Source organism: Callorhinchus milii, unplaced genomic scaffold (genome assembly GCF_018977255.1).
Source record: "Callorhinchus milii isolate IMCB2004 unplaced genomic scaffold, IMCB_Cmil_1.0 Scaffold18, whole genome shotgun sequence".
Lineage (NCBI taxonomy): Eukaryota > Metazoa > Chordata > Chondrichthyes > Chimaeriformes > Callorhinchidae > Callorhinchus > Callorhinchus milii.
The window spans coordinates 13,097,272-13,119,754 of record NW_024704759.1 but is presented as its reverse complement, the minus strand read 5'-3'; the positions used below and the strand labels follow the sequence as shown (position 1 = coordinate 13,119,754).

The 22,483-nt window shown below is 39.9% G+C and overlaps 1 protein-coding gene across 1 annotated transcript; it reads right to left on the bottom strand.

Moving 5' to 3' along the window:
- Positions 1-5,650: 5,650 nt before the first annotated feature.
- On the bottom strand, positions 5,651-21,203 carry LOC103190345. Its single transcript, XM_042341979.1, has 4 exons — positions 21,056-21,203; positions 19,611-19,754; positions 11,282-11,341; positions 5,651-6,118 (listed from the first exon to the last, which is right to left on the bottom strand). Exons 1-4 carry the CDS (start codon positions 21,137-21,139, stop codon positions 5,660-5,662), a joined length of 747 nt encoding a protein of 248 aa, XP_042197913.1. The 5' UTR covers positions 21,140-21,203; the 3' UTR covers positions 5,651-5,659.
- Between the last annotated feature and the right edge of the window lie 1,280 nt (positions 21,204-22,483).

Sequence of the window (22,483 nt, the reverse complement as noted above, 5' to 3'; positions counted from 1 at the left end):
GAGGCTCAGGGGACAGACACAGTGTAGCCATTTAGTCGCCATATGATTTACAATTGTCATTATCCCCAATCGATCGTTTGTTGATCGGTTTTGTATCAGAGATATCTGTCGAAACATTCGTTCAGATCAGTGCAGTGCAAAGCACAGTGGAGCTATTGGTGTTTATTTTTGGTGTGTGGGGGGGCTGGTTTGGGTGGGGGGGCTGGTTTGGGTGAGGGTGGGTGGGGGGGGCTGGTTTGGGTGGGGGGTGGGTTTGGGTGGGGGGGCTGGTTTGGGTGAGGGTGGGTGGGGGGGGCTGGTTTGGGTGGGGGGGGGCTGGTTTGGGTGGGGGGGTTTGGGTGGGGGGGGGGTTTGGGTGGGGGGGCTGGTGGGGGGGGGGGTTTGGGTGGGGGGGGGTTTGGGTGGGGGGGGTTTGGGTGGGGGGGGGCTGGTTTGGGTGGGGGGGGGGCTGGTTGGGTGGGGGGGGGCTGGTTTGGGTGGGGGGGCTGGTTTGGGTGGGGGGGCGGGTTGGGTGGGGGGGCGGGTTTGGGGGGGGGCGGGTTTGGGTGGGGGGGGGTTGGGTGGGGGGGGTTTGGGTGGGGGGGGGTTGGGTGGGGGGGGGGTGGTGGGGGGGGGGCTGGTTGGGTGGGGGGGGGCTGGTTTGGGTGGGGGGGCTGGTTTGGGTGGGGGGGCTGGTTTGGGTGGGGGTGGGTGGGTTTGGATGGGGGGCTGGTTTGGGTGAGGGGGGGTGGTTGAGTGGGGGGGGTGGGTTTGGGTGGGGGGGCTGGTTTGGGTGAGGGGTGGGTGGGGGGGGCTGGTTTGGGTGGGGGGGGCTGGTTTGGGTGGGGGGGACTCCCTTACTGACTCGCCCATAAAAGTTTTTTTAACACAAAACTTCATTCCACTCCCTCCTCCTCTTCTCTCTCTCTCGCAGTTTTTAAACGTTACTCCCCCCCCCCCCCACACCCCCCAATACTTGCCCCGGATACGGAAACATTCCCCCCCCCCACCCCGTCCTCTCTTTCTTCTCCTCCTCCTCTTTCTTTCTTCCCATTCCCCCCACTCTCTCTGCTTTTGGTATTCATTCAGTGAGGATTCAATCCAAATTGTGCAATGATTATCAGATCTCTCTGCGTTAAATTGTGTGTTCTTTGCAAGAAAGAATTGGGGGGTTTGGGGTTGGGGTTTGTGGGGGTGGGGGGGGGGGGGGGGAGCTTGTGAAATCATATTTGTGAAAAAAGAGTGAAAACTCCCATAAGGTGTTGTCATTTATTGCTTGGTTCAAGGAGTTGGCTGATTTATTACGCCCACCCATCGTTACAGTTATTGGGCTAAAGAATATGTCTTTTTTTAGAAAAACGCATGAGTCAGAAATTCTTGATTCTCATTTTATCGCCTCTTAAAACTTGATCCATTGTGTTAGTCGTGTTGCCTGATTTACACCGTCTTCAGATCTGTCCGTGGCTGGACACCACTCAGCGTTTGAACGTTTTATATCGCTTTCAAACCAGCCAAAAGCCTTAACCGTTCGTGCTCTCTTGGCTGTGCTGCAGCTTAAGAACTTGAGCTTAAAGCACCAAGCGTTGAAACGTGGGGGATTCAAATCATTTTTACACACACGCAGCGTGAATAAATAAAGCCATTCATTTAAACTGGGTTGTTAAGAGGAGGCGCGAAGGTGAGGGCGGAAAACCACAAGGGAAAGGGATGTGAGTGCATTTTATTTTTCCCAGGAAGAGGGGAAACTATAAATTATAAAACTTTTATTCAATCAAGCTTTGATATCACAGTATCGACCTAGGTAATGTAGTGTATGGGCGGTGAGGCTAGTTGGCACAGGCAAATGGTTCTCATTGAAGTTCATGTGTTAATATGGAACATTATTGTTTGCTATTATGTCAGCTGAACTAATGAACAGTTATTTGAAATAATTGTAAATATCCCTCTTCAAAGAGTCAGTGACTGAATGTCTCACGTGGTACCATAACTGATAGGACGGACATGCGTACGTACCACCAAGGTCTGAGCACTCTATGTCAATTTCAGACAACATGACTGTGGGAACATTGCAGTTGATTTTGACAACTGTGGGCTTGGCAAGGGAAATTGTTTGCTATGTAATCAATAATAGCACTTAATAGTTATGTTATGAGTTCTTGTTTCTCTGGTGGTGTGCCACAGTGATATCAATGTCAATGATTTTATAGTATATTCAGGCCTTTCCTGGACACACAGACAACAACACACTTTTATGAATTTTGGACATTTTCCCTGTATAGATATACGTACAAGTTTAAAATCACAAATGGAGAGATTGCAAACACGGTTAAAATGAAGGAACCATTTAACTGTCCCTTTCACACCTCGAATTAGTTATGTCCTGAAGCTGTGGAACTCTCTCCCTCAAGCCCTCCGCCTTGCCCCCCTCTCCCCATTTTCACATCATGCTTGAAGACCTCCCTCTTTGACCGTGCCTACAGTCACCTTCCCCCCCCCGGCTCGGCATTGGGCTTCGCCACTGTTAAGCGCTCCGAGACCCCTTTCTTTTAGGTTGAAGAGCTCGATCTCATCTACTCCTTCATCCCTTTAACACCAGGATCAGCTCCACTGCTCTCATCTGCAATGTCTCGGCCACCATTGTTAATCTTAAATTTTGTTTTGTTAACGTAAAAGTGAAATACAATCTCATTAAATTGTCATGATACACAGAAAACAAAAATCACAGCAATGGGGGTGGGAGGTGTTCGAAAATAAATGGAACACACTCTTATTCACAAGTGAGAAACTGAACTACAAAGCTTTTCACGGAATGATTTATTGGGAGGGTAGGAGGAAGACAGCCAAACCAAGACAGTAATCGTCAGGCGAACATGTTCGGTCAAGTCTAGTCAATTCTCATGTTTCAATTAGTTTATTCTACTCTTAATCATCTATCTATCTATCTTTCATGAAGGATTACTCCATCCTATAGCTGGAAATACAGAACCTATCTGGCATGTCTTGTGTATATATTATATACATATTTGTTTATTTAGGTCTAATTCTTCCCTAATATTGAACTGTTGAAAAATAGAACAGAGTTGATTTTGCTGCAGGACTGCATTACAAGGTAAATAATTGAGTGGTCATTAATCAAACAAGCAATGTATTGTGTCATGAATTATTCAAAATAACCAGACCAGGACAGCATAGCTTTACTGTTGCATTCTGAATCTTCGGATTTTGGGCCGAATTATGTTGACCAAGTCGAGGGATGTGAATGAAACGGAATGAATAAATTCATAAATAATCCTTATGTTTTATATTTCATTTTCAGTCCAGTCATTCAGTTTCAAACAATTGAAAATTCTTTTTATTACTTTTCCCTCTAACACTGCACATTCTTTCTTCTAAACACCAAGTCTTCCCTTGCATTACTGTGTTCCAAGCATTCTGGAACACTACCTTGCATGAAGGGCACTATAAAAATGCAAGTTGTTGTTGTTGTTCTTCTCCTCGTACAATTTCTCTGCTGCACGGCGCTTTGTAACACGATTGCAGTCAAATGAAAAATAAATCTTAGCTTAGGAAACTGACGTGACATGTTTCCTTAATGTTATGTAAAGTATTCGCTTTAGTCATTTAGAAATGAAACTTCATCGCAGCAAAGGACTTGCTCAGAAGATGTATTTATTCGGTGCCCGTGTACACTTGTGTGAAGTACAGTACTGTACATTGCTGTGCCAGAGAGGGGTGCAGAATAACCTTTACACAGTGATGTGGACTTGCTATTTGGTGACATCAGAAATTTTCCAAAGTACGCAGCTTTTAATTTCACCACGACCGACAGTAATCCTGACAGTAAGATTGAACAAATATTTTTGAATTACACAATTACGATTGAATAAAAACAGACATTTTTGAACACAATTCATGGCAGCCCACAAATATTTATGGACAGAGTCCGTTAACAAACGTTACAGTGTAATTGCTAAAACATACAAACTCGAGCTTGGTTTGTGCCACAAACCTAAACAGTCGACAATTCAGCTTACATTTTATTGCTTTCCATCCAACATATTGGAATATTCAACGACAACAACCACTTGCACCTATATAAACTCCTATCATGTGGGGCATCAATTCCCAAAGCAATGCATTCCAACTCATGCATGCCAAACTCTACAAGTACCTTTAAAATTTCTATTGCAATTTAAATTTTATCCAAATTCTGACTTCATTTGTAATCACCATTTTTATTCAAACATTTTGTTTCTCCCCCACCCCCCACCCCATCTAATATCCTGACGTATATAAAGCTTTATGTTTCATAGAAAGTCTACCATCACATTTTTAAAATACAATTTGTTTGTAGGAAAAATGTGTATATTTGTGTGACGAATCTGAATCTAGGTTTAAATGACACAGAAAAATAATGCATGATGTTGTTGTAATGCATAATGTAAATGTCTAGGTGTGGTTATTGAGGTATCTGATGGGTCAGGGATATTTATGTGCTGTTTGGTCCAGACATTTTTTTATATGTTTAAAGGCGGTGAATCCTATTGGCTTAGACCCAACTATTATTTTGGTCCCCTGACTTGAAAACGCTAAAATGATTGAAAAATCAATGATGTAGACTCTTGTCAGACTCAAACAAACACATTTAGAAGCTTTCCCTCACTACAGTTTCCTTCATTCCAGGGCCAAGACTACACATTAAGTGAGGCTACTCAAAAGGATTTGGTTATACTGTGGACGAAAGGCAAGTAAACTAACTGGAATGCATTAATCCACATGAAAATAAGCAGAATTATCGATGCAACACTAATTCGAATTTGCAAAAAAAGAAAATATTTGTTTCTAGACTAGTTCAGTTTTCTATACAATATAAGTATGTTGTGCATGTACTCCAGCAGGGGTAAAATGAGCAGCAATCAGGCTATAAAACATCAATAATACTGTTGATCTACAAATGACATAGAAATTGGACTGTGCTGTTTGGAACCTGTTTTATAAAATGATGTGTTCCTATTTTTTTGTACTACTTAAAATCTTGATATACAAAATGTATATAAGATGTTAACATTTCAGACTTTGAACATATAGACCTGCCAGTGTTGTTTAAAAAGATAGGTTGCTTTTCAACATGGTAAAGGAGAGCATGGAGGCAGTAATTTAACGAGAGTCTCATTTTTAGCATTGTTGGTTTGAGTTTTAAAGATCGATTGAAGATTTTTACAAATGATCAAATTAGGTTAATAGTTAATAGCAAAAAAGTACAGCTGACCTAATGGTGAACAACAGAACATTACAAGGCGTTTAACTCTTCTCATAAGGTTGTCTTCTCCTTCAAAACAATCAACACAGAAAATATATGATTCTCTAAACCAACTGTTTTTAAAAATATATATACTTCAAATAAGGCAACAAAGAAACTTTGCATCTCACGCAAATTTTATCTGGAGAAACCACATTAAATTATGCAAAAAAACATGAAGCACCTATAGTATAAAATAGAATTGATGTTTTCGTTCGATTTAAAAAAAAGTAACCTAATTTGATCTTTGTGTGTGAAGTGTCTCTGTAATTGCCAACTGCGAAATACTTACTGCAACCCCCCACTTCCACTTCCCTCCCCACCCCCTCCACCTCCCTCCCCCACCCCCACATTTCCTCAATATCTCTCGTCTTTATATCATCAGAGTCCGGTTACAAACAATTGTTTGCCGTCTTCACAGGTGAGCACTCTGGTATGTGTTCGACTCTGCTGCAGTTCACTGATACTTTCGTAATAGTTTTCCGTCGGCCTGACAGGAGGAAACTTTTGTGCTTTGGCCCGCTTTGGCGGGAAATCCGTTTTCTTCGATTTGATATTGATCGCTTCATAGCCTGGTTCCGTCTCTTCGTCGCTCTGCCATTTCCTCCCCCAGGCCTTTTCATTAACGAAGGCATAATCAGGTTCATTTACCGGAGTCCGACTGCCTGTGTGCCAGTGTGGGCTCTTGATAGCCTCGTACTCTGATTCCTCCTCGTTCAGATTATCTGCTGACCAGGAACGGCTATACATTTTGGTTTCTTTGGGGATCCTTCCTCTTAGTGGCAATAGGACTTCCTTCCTTGGGTATTTTTTTGCCACCTTCGAATACATTCCTGCAATCTGTAAGAGGGAAAAGGGCATTTGGTAAGTAGCGTAATTAATTAGTAACAAACGATGCAAATCAGATTGCCTGTACACAACACATCAAAACAGATACCAAACTAATATTTCGGGGTTAGTTTCCATTCAAGGTTTAGATGGACATAAATGTAAAAGTTGAGTGAGGTGCTGAATACAAGCTGTTTCTCGCTGTTCTATATATATATACATACAACAAATTACATTTACACGGCGCTTTTCACGTCGGGAGAATGTCCCAAGCTGCTGGACAGTCAGGGATTTGGACCCGAGTAGGGGGTTAGGATCAGGAGGGGTGGAGAACAGTGAGGGTAGAGCTAGGATAGTGACTGAAGGCGTGGTTGAAGAAGAGGGTCTTGAAACAGACAAAGTATTTGTTTGTTGTGGAAGAAAATGCTTGTGAAGCCACTCCCATGACTGACATAATCAGCTGTAATGGTAAAACAGGAAGGCAGCAACAATAATAACCATTCATATAGTCACTTTCACTTTGGTAGGAAAATCTCGAAGCATTTGAAAGGATTCACAGTAATGTGCAGTGACTGTATTTATGTAGGCAAAACAGTTTATGGTTGGATATTTATTTATATGTACAGAGAGAGGACGAGCAGATTAGTAGCTTTCTTGAGTTGGAAATTATACCCAGTTGGATTCAAAAGAATCATAAATTATAATAATAATTGAGATCGGAGGGTAATTTAGAATGTAGATTAGTCGCTGGATTGTTGCGTTGCGTGGAGTGCTGCATTATTTGCAACCCAAATATATATCAGTGTTAAGTTTTCAGTCATTACCTACTATAAAGCTAGTTTATATATTTTTGCACCACAGGCTCATTTGCGACAGACTGAACATCCTCTTGATAACAGTAATGTATATACTTTCTCCACAGCTGTTTCCTGAGTTGTTAAATTACCATCTCAAATTTCTGCTTTGCCTGCACATAGTCCAGATTATAATACTGCACAACAAAGTGAGATTGAAAGACCACTGACTGTTTGCTTACTCTCCACGTTCAGCATAACAAAAGCATCAGTTACACAGCTGTAATGTAACAATAACATTTAAGGCAACGTTCAAGGTTTATTATTATTTATTCACATTCACTGTATGATTTGCAACGAACAACATCAATAACAGCTCAATTTAATAGAAACATTTTAGCTTTTCTTAAGAAATTGCACAAAGGCTGTTAACATTACTTGGTCTGCTAAATAATGACCAAGTCTGCTAAGCAGACCAAGTAATGTTAACAGCCTTTGTGCAATCTGCTAATACCTGAATATGTTGCATTAAAACATTTCAAATATAATGCTTCCAATCATATATTGCCAGAAATCTGATCTGGATATGAGGAATGCAAATACTTTATTGTTGAATTGACAATTTAATCCAGTTTTCCTTTTCAATAATGTTGTTCTGTTCTGAATAAGGCCTTTTATTTTATTTCCCAATTCTATCTTCTATCTTTGTTGTTGAATTCCATTGAATTCTGACATGCCGGGGGTGTGGGAGTGTGGGGGGGGGGGGGGGGGGGGGACAGGAAGGGGAACTGAAACATATTTTAGGATTGGAATAGAAGCAATCGACAGAACAAACTACACAGTAAAATGAGAGACTAATAAGATGATGGGAGCAGCCTGGGTAACAAGGGATATATTTATTCCTATTTGCTAATAATTTAAGAAACCGTGTGCTACGTAAATTAATACATTTTTAAAAAAAAAGTAGTCTAAACCAACAAATTTTAGCAACTGTCCAACAATGTTACTGTTGTAAAAATTATGAACAACCGTGTAAATGCTACTTCTGCAGGTTTTGGACATCCCAAATTAGCCCCGTCTCTACCTGCTGTGATCGCACTAGTACCCAATAGAAATTCCTAAAAAGGCACTGTTTAAAGCCCAAGTTTCAAAAGGGCCACATGATTTAACAAGAAATTCCTGTTTGTAAACAAATGTGTTTGGCAATACAAACCTGCCACAATGTTTGCGATGTAAATGTTTTAGGAGAGATTTAAAAACAGAATCATCAGGTTAAATACTTCTCTGACTAAAGTACTGCACAGTCGTTTCAAACATCAAAAATGAGTTTGGGGAATGATTGAGGAATCCATTTCTGCAGTTTTCTTTCCTTGAATGATGGTAACGGTTTAAGTCAACTTGAGCTGTTACTATAAATTGTGCTGAGCTTCAATCTCAATGAGATGACATGGGCGCTTGAGATCTAAAGGCCTTTAAATTACTAGCTAAAGCAGAGACTTGAATTTTAAAATGCTGGAAGGGAAAAAAATGTTGCTAATAAAGTGACTTCTCTCTAACTGTTTGAGACGATGATAACACATACGGTAAATCATGTCTTTTTGTTTTGCTTCAATGCATTTTCCTGACAGGAAATTACAAGTCAAACAGTTTGAAAGCTGCTGTACAGCTGTTTGGAACAAAAAAGGCTCACAGATAATGATTATCCTGACACATTGCCCCCTTCTTACAGCTCAATAGAGTACTCACAAACAAAAACTCCAGCCATGGCTGTCATCCTGAACAGCCAATAACCAATTGCTAACACCTACTCTGTTCAAGCCACTCATTTAGTTGTCCTAATCATTTAATCCCTTTAAAAACACAGTTTTGTATAAATGTAATGTGATCATTATTCCAACCAGGAGTTGGCTAGTTTGGTGCATGTCTTAACTTGAAATGATTTATAATCTGAACACCATCTTGGCAGTTTGGTTTGTGCTGACACCGATTTGAAAGGCAACTACTTTTTAACGTAGAAAATGACTTCAGAATGTAAGGTTGCCAAATAGCTAAGATTAAACCGGGGGAAACTACAACTCATTCTTATTAAAATGTAACTTTTTAATGCACTTTGAATGCATAACAGTTGTTTCTCACTGCTGCTAAGTTTTCAATACAGAAACAGCACCTTGTACTTCAACTCTCTTTCAAGTTGCATGAGGATGTGTTGTGCTGAACTCTATTATTCAAGTACAGTAAAACTTTGTTTGGCTTGAGACATGTGCAAGCTCATTATTGATTAGCAAATGAAGATTAAAACCGCAAGCTGGCAACATAATCATAAGCTTTAGTTGGTCTCAAAGGGCTAATTTGCAGGAAAAAANGACAATGGGATTGTCTACTCTAGTAAAATGTGTAATTTGATGAGAAATATACAGGCGTATTTTCATAAGATAACTTAATGCTCTGGGTATTAATTGCATTTTTAAGGCAACTGCAGGAAACATTTTGTAGAAGCCACAATTATGCCAAAGGATATTGCTCAAGTTTGAGCTTCGATAATTATCACTGAATTACTTATTGGCTGGCCAGTTGGGAAAAAAATACCAATTGGACTATTCTGAATTGATGAAAATGACAAGCGGATGGTTCTTGAAACACTACAGCTTTAAACAAAGCAGCAATCTTAAGTATATTACATTAAGATTTTAATTTATAACCAAGCATTTTGGTTGATCATTACTACCTGATACAATGGGATACCAGAGGCCTGAAATTCTACTTGGTATTAGTCTATAAGAGCATTTTACCTACAACTGAAGATTGTTAAGAAATGTGGAAAACTTTGTAAGTTGAGTCATAACTTGGAATCTGTTTTCACACAGTTTTGGAAAAGAACCAAGTTGATTTGTTCAGTTTTCATCACTTTGGACTGTAGATCTTGTAGAGGACTGACAACCTGGACAACACTACCGAATGTTTGTAGTTAAAGAACTTTGTAATAGATTAATAGCTAACTGCATGTAGGCCACTGTAATTTTGGACTGTTTGGATTCAGATTGGAGGCATCTCATGTACCTATCGTGTCCATCAAGCCTACTGCACCATTGCGATAATTTCTAATCTAATTTTCCTCCCCTCCCCCGCCCCAACTGCCCGCCCCCCCAAGAAAAAATCCTTTGCTTCTCAAATACCATCTCCCTCCTAAACCCCCCCAATTGAATCTGCGTTTATACCCTGCTAGAGCAGTACATTTTATACATTCACAACACTCACAACTTTCTGTCCAATGATTCTGCCTGAGCTGAGCTGGATCTGGGCACAAAGTCTAGAGCTGAGATGATCATGTTAGATTTCCATCACTAGAGGAATCATACATATTGGAATCGACACTTGTTGGGAATTTGCAACTGATACGGTGTGGAGGTGGGAGCGTGTAATTGAGTTGGCGAGCTTTACTTTTGAGTTATGCATAACCTGGGAGTGCATGACCTGGGAGTGTCACTTGGTACTCAAAATGGAAACGTGTTACATTCCCCAATGCTGACATGCCTCGCCTTGGCGAGCAAACATCTCTGTATTAAAAAGAGAGAGAGATGCAGAGCTGCTTTCCCCAGTTTGGAGCTAAACCAGGACCTCCTGAAGTTGGTGTAAAAGTTACTGTATGATGGGGTACAACAAAATCGGGATATGAAACCCCTGTTATTTCTATGCGAAAACACAGAGCCTGTGTCAGGCTGATAATTTATACTGTATGAGGGCAGAGGTGAATGCATCTGTTCTAAGAATCCATTCAGCCTGGATCATTCTGACCTCGGTTTAGGAATGATCTCATGGTGCATGAATGAATTCATGTTAAACATTAGTTTTCTAATTTCCATTGCATTTAACTGCAAATCATAGAATTACAAAATTGACACTGTTTGCTTGCTGTCTCCTCCAGGCAGTGTTAGGAGTGGGGGCTCCAGCCCTGTCTGCATTGCGTCAAACCCTGTTCATGATGAACGCCCCGGCTAGAGTTGTCGCTAAAATCATAGCGATGTGTGGCATCTGAACACATCTGGGTCCGATTCATTGGGCAATTGGTGCAGAGCTATAAACCTTGCCCTAGAGATAGTCATAATGATTTAATTCCCAATTCTTCAAGAGAGTATCCAAATTGCAAATTAAAGATGAATAAAAAATGGTCAGAACAACTTGAAAGTGTACAAAACAGCCAAGCCTTCAGTAAATGTCGCCCACCCTTTTTATGCAGTCAAACTGTTCAGATCATTAATATTACAAAACTTATACAGATTCAGTTTTACTCTGAGGTTTCATTGGGTCAGATAATACAGGTAGTTAAGCATATGGGGAGGGCAAAGAGTAGAGAGAGAGAAAAACAAATTTGAACACTACAAACCTCTTCATCTGTGAGGGAATGGAGTTTTTCATGAGATTTACTAAAGGTGAAGACTTCCTTCTGTAAATCAAGAAGAAATTAAAAATGACATACCATATTACAAAATGTTTTCATTATTGAACTTACTCAGAGAGACGCAATAACGTTTGATATATAATAATCCTTGCATTTGAATATAGAGCCTTATCACGTTGTTGAGACATCTCAAAGCGCTTCACGGAATATACTGTAAAGTGAATTGACGGTATATTTGTTTAATTGATTTACATGTACCTTCTTGGACAATATTCCTTAGTATCTAGCCACAATCCAGGCAGGGCGAAACCTTGGGCAAGTTTCCTTACTCCACACGCCTAATAATAATCCCTCCAAAAAAACAAAACAATAATAAATTGATCATTTTCAATCTACAACTTTGTGGGACATTGCTGTGCGCAATTGGCTGCTGCGTTCGCCCACAAATATACAGTCAATTCACTTTACAGTGTGTTCTGTGAAGCGCTTTGGGACGTCCTCCCGACGTTTATTACATAAACTGCTGAAAGCAAATATTTAATGAATTAATAACCATTAATTATGCTCCTGTACTGTATAATAGCACTTAGATTTTAACAGAATAGTCTTTGCTCTCGCTTGCTTAGGAAAATAAAAATCAATTTCAGAACTGATAAGCAATAAAGTCAGGAAATTAAAATCTTGGGCTGGAGAACAAGAGTGATGACATTAAAAACCAAAGGCACCAGGGGGCTTTCTGAGAATGTGCAGCAATTATTTTGTTTGATTTAACAGTTGGATTTCAATGAATTCGATGAGGAGTTAGCGCAGTGTTACATGTTGGCAGGGATAGGGTGCTTAATGATCCACATCTTAATTCAGTTATTGGCAGGTTGACTATGCAAAGATTTTCAAGCAGGATCTAGATTGGTGATGCTCTTTTTAACCCAAACCTTCCATGTTTGTGACAAACGCAAGCAATTGCATCAAATGACCAGAAATGCTGTACTTCCTAGATATTGGGCATTATTTTACAGTAATTGTTGAATTCAAGAGTTTACATGTTCCCCAACTGGATTGAGGAAGGATAATTTGAACTGTATAATGCAGGAGAGAATCTGCTCGCATCCTAAATATTTTATCAAGCTAAATTTAGCACATGGTAGTGGCTTCCTGCTGCACTTCTCTTTAATGCTATTACTTCTTAAAAATCAGAATAAGTTTTCTTCGCTTGTTTTTTTGGTGCCTTACCACAGGTCCCTTTCAATGCAGGGGATTTGGAAAAGACAACACAAATCACAGGGCATTAGAAGAAAATGCAGAAGGGATGAAATCTTTAGCAAAGTATTCTAAAATGCTTCCCCTCTTCCTCCCCATAAACTAATGGGCAAAGTCACTTCCCAGTACAGTACAAAGCTGTGCAGAACACAAGGTTACAGGATCGATTCCTAGCCCGTGCTGAATTAGCTGATCTCAACTTTATTCCCCACTAAACTGAGGGTAATATCAATGAGCATTTTCCTTTCTGACAGCTATTCAGTGACTCCTGCTGGAGAGCCTAGGTTTATTGATGCTGTGCGAGAATAATTTCAGGCCTGGCTGCAATGTCCTCTATGGCCTATATTACTCTGTTGCTAATTAATGTCAGTCACAATGCTGAATTTATGACAGTGGAGAGGAACGGCAAAAATCACAGCAAACTGATGCAACCTGTGATACTATCATTAAGCTACTAAAAGAACAAATAAAGCCCCACAATTTAAAATAAACAAGTTATAAAACAATGCCACATCTGGGCAATCTGGTAAATGTGCTCTAGACTTAGCAAATGGAACAGCATACCCCCTCCCTTTCGCTTCAGATGGAGGGAGTTCAATGTACTTTAGAAGAAATTAGGACAGCAGGCCTGTTAGGTTGACATCTATAGTAGGAAAAATGCCAGAGGCTCTTGTAGAAAAGGCAGTTCAAGTAGATTTTGCAAGAGTAATAGCAATAAACTAATCCCATGCTATTATAAGTTTGTAAAAGGCAGGTAGAGCTGATACAGTTATCGAAAATTATTGACAAAACGGTTGCTTAATGCAGTTAATATAATGTGTTTCTCGACATTCAGAAGCACTTGTTAACATCCACACGTGAAAGCTCTATGCATGAAAAGGAAAGCTGTAACGTGGATAATAAATCACCCAGACAACAGCCGCCCGAGAGTAAGGAACCCAGGAGTGATCGTTCCAGTTAGAAGATTAATGGGTGAAAATTCCATTCAGTATTACATGCATTGCCAATGCCATACGTGGCTATAATGGGAAATCCCATTAAAGACCAACATCACCCAAAGGCAATGTGTTTAACACTGAACAGAATTTTTATACATCCACTCGTAAGGACGAGAACATAATGTGTTCAGTTCTAGTCACTGAGCCACACAAAGGACACACAGGACCAGATATATATATTAAAAAAGTGACAAGATTGCTGCCTCGTGTGAAGTGATGATGAGACAAACTCCTCTTTTATGGTTCTCAAAGTTCAAATTCATATTTGCACCAATAGAGACATAGGTTGTTTCAATCAAGAAAGGAAGACCAAGGATTTGGACAAACATGAATGGTTACACTCAAGAGCTGATAAATTATGGAATAGATTTCAACATGGGATAGTCAACGTTGACTCATTTTAAGTGTTCAAAATAAGGATTCTCACAGAGAATCGAGAGACATGGAGGTCAGTGGAAGTCCCAGAAATTGCTCTCATTGAGCTGAATGGGTATTTATAGTATTTACTCTTTTCTGAAATGCTGCAGTGTTTTAAGCGCCTATACAATCTATAGACAGAGCTGTTCTTACTGCTGTTGGCATGATTTGATTGACTACAGTTCATGCCCATTCAGTTGTCTGAATGTTCAATTTATTGGTAGCTATTGTCAATTACGGTAGCATGAATCATAAGTTGCAAGATGGAAAATGGGGGGACTAGGCAGATACTGACTCAATCAAGTAGTTTCATTGTCCTGCCCAACCTATGATTCACATTGAACTGTGTACCATTAAATCCACTGGACTTCCTCTAAAACAGGACAACGCAATCTGGGGATGATAACATCTCCCTGAACCTTCTCAACAACTGTAAAGTAGCATTTAATGTTTACAGGGGAAACACAAAGTAGGCTAAAGAAAATTAGAACATTTATACCTGCTCTAAAGTGAAGATGAATGCAAACCTAACAGTATGACAAATTATTTGCCTGCACTGAACTGCAATATTGTAGTCTACATGGCACCTACAGTGCTGGATTACTAGCGACAAAGCCTGAGTTTGAATCCTATTTTTGAATGAGTGTCATACTCTGTCTTAGGTGGTTTGTTTCATCAACATCAGTTGGGCTAAATGAGGGAGGGGGGAGGAGGAGGAAAGTGACATTCTTTTATAATAAGAAGAATAATCTTTGCATTTGATATAGAGCTTTGTCATGTCTTCCAGATGTCTCAAAGCGCTTCACAGAACATGCTGTAAAGTGAATTGACTGTGTATTTGCGGGAGAAACGTAGAAGCCAATTGCACACAGCAGCGTCCCCACAAACAGTCGTGGATTGAGCGACCAAATTATTATTGTTTTCCCAAACCGATCCACTGGACCTAAGGAGATCTCAACGCACTGAGACGTAAAGAGCAAAGATAAATAGGGAGCAACAGAGCAAAAATTAATAAACAGCAAGAGTTCATCTTAGCACCTTTAAATAGGCCTCATCCCTGATTAGAATACTGCAGTTGTTGTGAATGAGATCTGTAGTGGAGTACATCTGGAACTTGACCTTTGGCAGAAGTAATTTTAGTGCGGCCAACATTTTTTTTATTTTGTCTTGGTATGATTAATTGGTCTGTTTTTCCATTAGTTATTTTCTTACTCTTTATGAAGTTACTCCAGCTAAGCTTTGCACTTTGGTTTTGAAATTATTTGTTCAAGTACCAAACTCCAACACACCTCCTGCAGGGACAGTTTGTGAAAAGATAAATTCCTCTATTTTCTGCTTCAGTGTTCAGTGCACCAACAAGGACAAACCAAGGAAAATGTGAGTTTACATGAAGATTGCGGGAAGATTAAGAGTTAGCAACTAGGCTATAGGGAGAATGATTGGTACGCTGCAGAATGGCACAGCGCTTTGACGTTCAATGCACGTCATGGAATGTTTAGGTCCACCTGATCCGCAAAGGAGCCTGTGACTGGAGGCCATCTTCTCTGCGTGGCCATTGAGTCACTTTGTGTTGTTTCTGCACGTTTGATTTATACTCGAGATGTAGGTTATTCAAGGGCACTTTCTGTCATTCTGAGCTACACTGCTACCTTGTCGGAGACCGTTCAGTTGAGTGTGGTTGTAGTGCGTGGATAATGTGTGTGTAGAGTATTACCTTGTGGTTGACATTGGTAATAGGAATTGGCTCCATTCTTTCAGAAGTGGCTCAATCTCATCTGTGATATTGCCCCATGAGTGTCCAAAAACCCTGACTGTCCAGCGCCCTGGGACATCTTTCCAACGTGAAGTGTAATTTGTTGTGTTGTGAAAAGTGCTTGTGTGGCAGCGAGTTGATAACTCGGTGTTGAGTTTGTTCCCTGGCTCGACAACTGAATGCTAACCATGTAGGTTAAAATCTACTATACATTAACTGTAGTGTTGGCTCCAAATAACATACGCACTGCTAATAAACTGGGCGCAATACAACCTTTGCATCCACTGAATGTCCACTAATATCAAAATCTTCCACACATCATTTCTGAATGCTTAAAAATAGTCGTTCTGACCTAATTTTTGTCCTGTTTCTAAGTGAACAGTTTAGAAACTAACATAACACACATTTAAACATTTGTTTACAATCAGAAAGATTACAATAAATTTGGAACCTACCATCAATTTCAAAAGTTTGTTTTGGCAGATTTACAGAACTCACTTAAGTATTATTGGACAGGATTATTTTTCAGAGAATCTATTAACATTTTGATTGCCAGTGAAGACAGGGCGCATTCTTTTAAGTTGCCTCTTCACGGCCCTGGGGTAAAGAAAACTCACTGCAAAAATTATTGGGTGATTTTCCACCAATTTTTGTCAGTACAATGCCAACGTATGAGCGACAAGATACTTTAAAAGATTCCCAATGCGAAATGACAACTTTTGCACAGTGTTTTACTGTTGACATTCATAGAAAAAAAAGTTAGCAATACGAAGGATACGTTTATGACTTTGTTTTTTAGCAAGTGTATTCTCTTACTAAAGGTCTCTTTTCGGTTTCCCTCAACCCACAAGTTAATAACATGTTTCTGGTGTTTAGTACATTATCCAGTCAGAGGAATGTTTCCCTGAGGTAAGTAACTCTGCTGTAATAGCCCTGTTCTCTTGCGTAGACATTTACCAGGAGACAAGCTTAGAACAGCTGGAACTCATCCCTCATATGGTTCATGCCTTAGGGTCTTGACCTCTGTCAGAAGCCAAACCTACAGCCACGATAATGTGGAGGAGTGAGAATGGGGCGCCAAACCCAGTTTCTTAATCTGATACGAAACAATCCGGATAAAGTTCTGTCTAAAGGATTTTATGGGGCAGCAATTCATAAAATCTAAGGGTAGCGTTCTGTTTAAGGATCACAAATCTCGGAACCGAGACACTAAGGAGAGCAAAATTGTAAGTCTGACTGTTTGATAGAGACTCTTCCTTTACTTTGCTGTCGTCCTTGACAGTTTACTGCTTTTTCCATCAGAAACAACTTGTCAGCCCTATGACTTATCAAACTGTTCAACCACCAGACGCATTTCCTCTGTGGTTACAGCTTAGCCTCTTTTTTTCCAAAAGAAACTATTCATTAATGTAATGCTCCGTTTATCACTTCTTCCCCCACATTTCCGGATTTATCCCTACCAATTTGAGCTTTGTAAGTTTATCTTTAGTATAGTGTTATTGTTTTTGTTGTTGTTGTAGTTCTCTCTCATCTGTAGATTTCCCTTTTCACCTTGACTGTTCATACAGATAAGAATTCTCCAATATATAGACCTAAACTCACATACTCAGGATCACACTTGTATCAGTGCTGTACGATACAATACAAAATTACAATTTAAAGCGCCTTTCACGTCAGGAGGACGTCCCAAGGCGCTGAACAGTCAGGGATTAGGACATTGCATGAGGTTTAGAAACATAACATCATACAATAGAACCTATTTTAATTTGCATTGTCCTTGACTCACCCAACGGGGGGTTGAGGGAGGCCTCATGGAAGGAGATAACTGCAAATAAAATGTCCAAGAACACAAAACTCAATGAAACTTGTTCATGATCCCTCAAGGCAATCAAGCAGGAACTCTGTTACAGTGCACACTGCGTACCTACGTTGTGTGATCTGACCAGTTGCATTCCACAGAGTGCATTCCCATGGTCTCGAGAGGATTAGAGCCGCTGTGTTAGCAGAGCATTCAATCATCTGCATCTAAACCTACTTCCTGCAACTTTTAGTCCTTTTCTGAACTGGTTACGGAGCTAATTCCTTTTGAAATGAATCAATCAACTTGGCAATGCCTCGCTGTTTTTATTCAGTGTGGACACTTGTTTCTCCAGTCTCTAATCTCCTTTGAGACCTGATAATCTTGTACTCAAATTCTAAAACCACTCCAACAATTGCTTGGATCCAGCGGGTCACATTCCTCGTTCCCCACTCAAAACCTTTTTTCACTAATGATTTATATTGTACTCGTGTTTTGAATATCATTAACTATTCATTAGTCCTCCAGTTATTCATTCTCAGGTGGCTGTTGCTTGTCCTGCATTTATTCCTTCAGGATTCTAGGGTGTATTGCAGCTTGTTCATGTGCCTTGTAGACTTAAGGTGAGAACTTTCTTTTGGTGGAAAGTGCAACAAACTTTTGAGAATATGTATTTATAAACAACATTGCAAAACGTATAGCGTTATTTTATAGAGGTATGATGCACCTATCAGAATAGGGCTAGTCTTATACCGATACGATTTGTTTAGTAGATTTAATAGTTGATTTTGACCCATCTGTGGTACCACATGAAGCCATTGGAATTTATAAATAAAATAAATAATCCTTGCATTTGATATAGACGTCTCAAAGTGCTTCACAGAATATACTCTAAAGTGAATTAACTGTATATTTGTGGGCAAAACGCGGCAGCCAATTGCGCACAGCAGCGTCCCACAAACGGTCGTGGATTGAGTGACCAAATTCTTTTTTCTTGTTTTTTTCCTTGAGGGATTATTATCAGGGGTGTGGAGGTAAGGAAACTTGCCCAAGGTTTCGCCCTGCCGGGAATTGAACCCAGGTCTCTCGCTTGCGAAGCGAGTGCTCTCATCACTGAGCTACAGGACTCCACGACACCAAGGTATTTTTCTTAGTCTTTGACGCCAAGGTATTTTTTCTATGAGTGGATCTTCACTTCATAGCAGCGACTCAAACAGGAGTATGATTGATATCGGACGCTATGTAATTGGCTGTTCACAATGGGTAGAACAATGCTCCCCTTTCCTTTGTTCCTGTTTGTTTCACTCGAAATAAAGGCAAAGGGTCTCAGAGATCAGCACCTGCTCACTGTGTGGCTGCGACTTTAAAGTGAACTGGAGCTTGGCTTAGAGGTTATAATGTACTGTATTGATTTAGAGCCAGTTCAGCATTGCTGCCATCGGTTCTCGGGGCAAATGAAAATTTGAGAATTAAAACTGGCTGCATCCCTCACTCTGTTCACCTCAACTGGGGAGGTGGCAACCTATTCATCTGCGAGCCAGCTAGCTGCTGCTCAGCGAAGAGTAAAGGCAAAATGGAAAAAGATTGGAAAGCAAACGAAACGAGCTGTAATGTTGGCAGACCATAGTGTGGTCTGAATTGGACTTGCTTTCTCTTTCTGTGCATGTCACTCACAAAAATTCTGTTTGCGGGACGCTGCTGTGCGCAATTTGCCACCGCATTTTTGCCCACAAAATATACAGTCAATTCACTTTACAGTATATTCTGTGAAGCGCTGTGGGATGTCAAGAAGACGGGAAAAGGCGCTGTATTCAAATGCGAGAATTATTATTATTATTAAAGAAATTAGATACGATTCACCCCCAATTTGTTGCTACATTCTCGCTTTCCCGTACCCATCATTTTGCCAAGGGATGAATTTCGAGTAGCAAGGAAATCAAACTGAGAAGAAGCTGCAAAAAGCCTGTCCAGAATCGGAAAATAAAACAAAAGGATTGAATAATAAACAGAAAGGCCTTTGCTTTGTTTCTGTTCGTTCAAGAAAAAAAGGAAGTATATTTTAATAATAATTCATTTTACTTGGGTACGTACCTTAACCCAGGCAGTGCCGGAGTTTGTCTGACTGTCATTTAGACTAGCACATGTGATTCTCTCTGCCTCATGACGGTCTTTCAGTGGTTTTGTTGCTTTATTCTCTGCAATACTCTTCATGTCTTCTTTCCCAGGACTGTATTTCTGGAATGTAAAACAGAGATTAAAGAATGCGCCCCGAATTACCAACATCTGATTACTATTTTGGTAATTACATCAAATGGTCTTTTTTTTTAAGCAAAAAAAAGTGAAATGATTAAACGTAAGAGGGTAAAACACAGGAACTAAAACTATTAGAAATGTACTGTTCAATTGACATTTTTTTAAAAGGAGATTTTGATTGCCTTGTGTTTACTCAGGCAGTCTTGAAACCGATTTAGAACCAAGCTATAATTATAAAATGTTAAATGGAAGAACAAATGTGCACTTTTATGTTCCTAATTCTGTGTGGGAGCAAAGTAAATATTCCTGTTGGAGCAGATCTCTAGGCTTTAGTTCAAAGTAATGCATATTTGTGCCCAGAGCAAGAAATGTGTGGATTATCCAGAATTTGCAATAATTTGTCTTTGGGCATTTTGATTTTTTACAGAATTGTCCCAAAGTTTAAGTTGCCCTCTAAATAATATATGTTCGGTTTTGTAAAATCTACATAGAATTGCCAGCAGACGCCTCTATTGTTATAGAACCTAAGGGAAGAAAAGCTTTTCTATTCAATGAACTTTGGTGAACAGGATATCAACCAAACTGGAACAGGCTAATGGCAATAAGGACAAATAATAAAGATGTGACAGGAATTATTCTACTCGAGGGAGACTAAGTCTAATGCAAAGGGGAAGCTGTGGGTGATGTGAATTCCTGTGACAGGTCTTGTCACTTTCTGAATTAAGCAGCGACACTGAAAATGACAAGACAGCCTCTGGTGAGTTTCGTATCATTTTGGATGATGAGATCAAGTTTGGGTTTCACAGGCCCTTAATATTCTTTATCAGTCAAGATAAGTCTACATCAAGAGTATTACACATTAAAATCATGGCTAAGGATAGGGACGTAAAGGTTTCGTTGATAAGTCAATAACATTTCACCTTTTATTTGTTAAATGTCATGCACCTTTCACAAATCCCCAAGGAATAATTCCCAAGAATATGTTATTTTATGACATTTATTTTGTTCAAGCTGTGCGTGTATGCATTATAGTTTCCTAAGAATTCTGTTACCTGCCCAACAATCTCAATCACTCAGACACTGACACCGTAGTTTGGTATAATCACCCACAGGATAATTATAATAATCCCTACAATTGATAAATCATCGTTCGACTTTAAGCTTTCATTATTCTTTTTCCCTTGCACGAAGGAATTAAAACACAAACAAATTATGCACCGCACACTCACACCAACGTTAGGAGTTTCGGCAACTTTCCCAGTAAATATAGGAAACGGAGATACCTCGGGCTTGGAAAACACAGCAGGCTTTTCTCCCACTTTTCGTTCCTCGTTATGGATGGGCGCCCTTAAGCCCGCACGGTCCATATTTCCGTTTCTCCATGGTGACGCTCCCAACTCATCCTCCAAACTCGGGTCTTCCCTTTCTTTTTGACCTTCCGAATTGAGGCATATTCAGCTGTGCTTCCAGTATCAGCTGATTCCTTTATACCCCTTGAGACCTCCTCTTGAGGCATTGATGTCCTGTCACGTTCACTGGCAGGCTTTGATTGCTGATTAGGTCTCATTTTAACAGGTTCAGGTTCACATTTGGTTCCAACGCTCTCATACAGTGAGTCCTCAACACAGTTTTCCCGTTGAGGGTATTTGTTGGCTTGGGTATAAAAGCATTCTGTGTCATTCGTTTTTCTGGCAGCGGGCTTCTTTCCATCAACATAATTATTCCCAGGAATTCCAGGCAGCTCTCTGTTATGTAAGCATCTCGAATTCCTTGACTCATCTCCATCGTCCTCCAAGTCATCTGCGCCAGAAAGGTATTGAAAATCGGTGCTCTCTGGCCGGCTTCTGAACCCATCTACATACAAAAGATACAAAACAGTGTCTGGGAACCAAATTCATCAACATGACAATACATGCTGTAAATCTCTTCTACACCTTTCATTCCATCTTTTTGTTTGTTTTAACAAATTACTTGTTCTATACACAGCGCAGATTTAACCGTGGTGTTCTTTGAGGACCTTCGGTTATTAATGCCATCTTGCTTGCACTTTTATTGGTAAAATAGTTGTATTGCAATTAACTGTTTCACCAACATAATGTACAATCAATTCACTTTACAGTATATTCTGATGAAGCACTTTGAGACGTCGCGAAGACATGATAAGGCGCTGTATCAAATGCAAGGATTATTATTTCCAATGCTGCACCTCAAGCTCAAGATTTAGAATTGTGTCAGCAAATGCTAAATATTCCCTAAAATTAAAATAAAACTCTCTAAAACTGAAAATCTATAGTAAAACTATGTCTGAACATGAGCTGATCCAAATGGCAATAATTCAGTTTTCAGTTTAGCTTCCAAATTAGATTAATCACATCCCACAGCCAAACAGCCTGTCAGATTTTGAAGCCATTCATTCCAATAGAGTAGGTCTGCGCTGTGAGATACAACCTGGAACTGTCCTATGAAGCCAATATGTTGACTCTTTTGGTTACTGACTTTCCAAAGGTGACATTGGCATCCCAGTAGCTTTAACTCCTTTCCAGAGATCCAAGTTAAAAATATACAATCTCAAACCAGCACACATCTAACTTGTTTTGTTATTAGAAGAACCCTTAAGATGAATAGTAACCCAAACTCTGTGAAGCAGTATGCTTTCTAGCTCACGACTATATTGTGTTTGTACATTGTTGGCAAAAGCACAGCTGGTAAAG

What these genes read in the sequence shown, in the direction of transcription:
- LOC103190345 (XM_042341979.1), bottom strand. Translation starts at nt 21,139, where the DNA reads ATGGACCGTGCGGGCTTAAGGGCGCCCATCCATAACGAGGAACGAAAA. An exon ending in CCGGCACTGCCTGGGTTAAG is followed by an intron (nt 11,342 to 19,610) that starts GTACGTACCCAA and finishes CTTGATTTACAG; the next exon opens with AAGGAAGTCTTCACCTTTAG. An exon ending in ATTCCCTCACAGATGAAGAG is followed by an intron (nt 6,119 to 11,281) that starts GTTTGTAGTGTT and finishes TCCCTCTTACAG; the next exon opens with ATTGCAGGAATGTATTCGAA.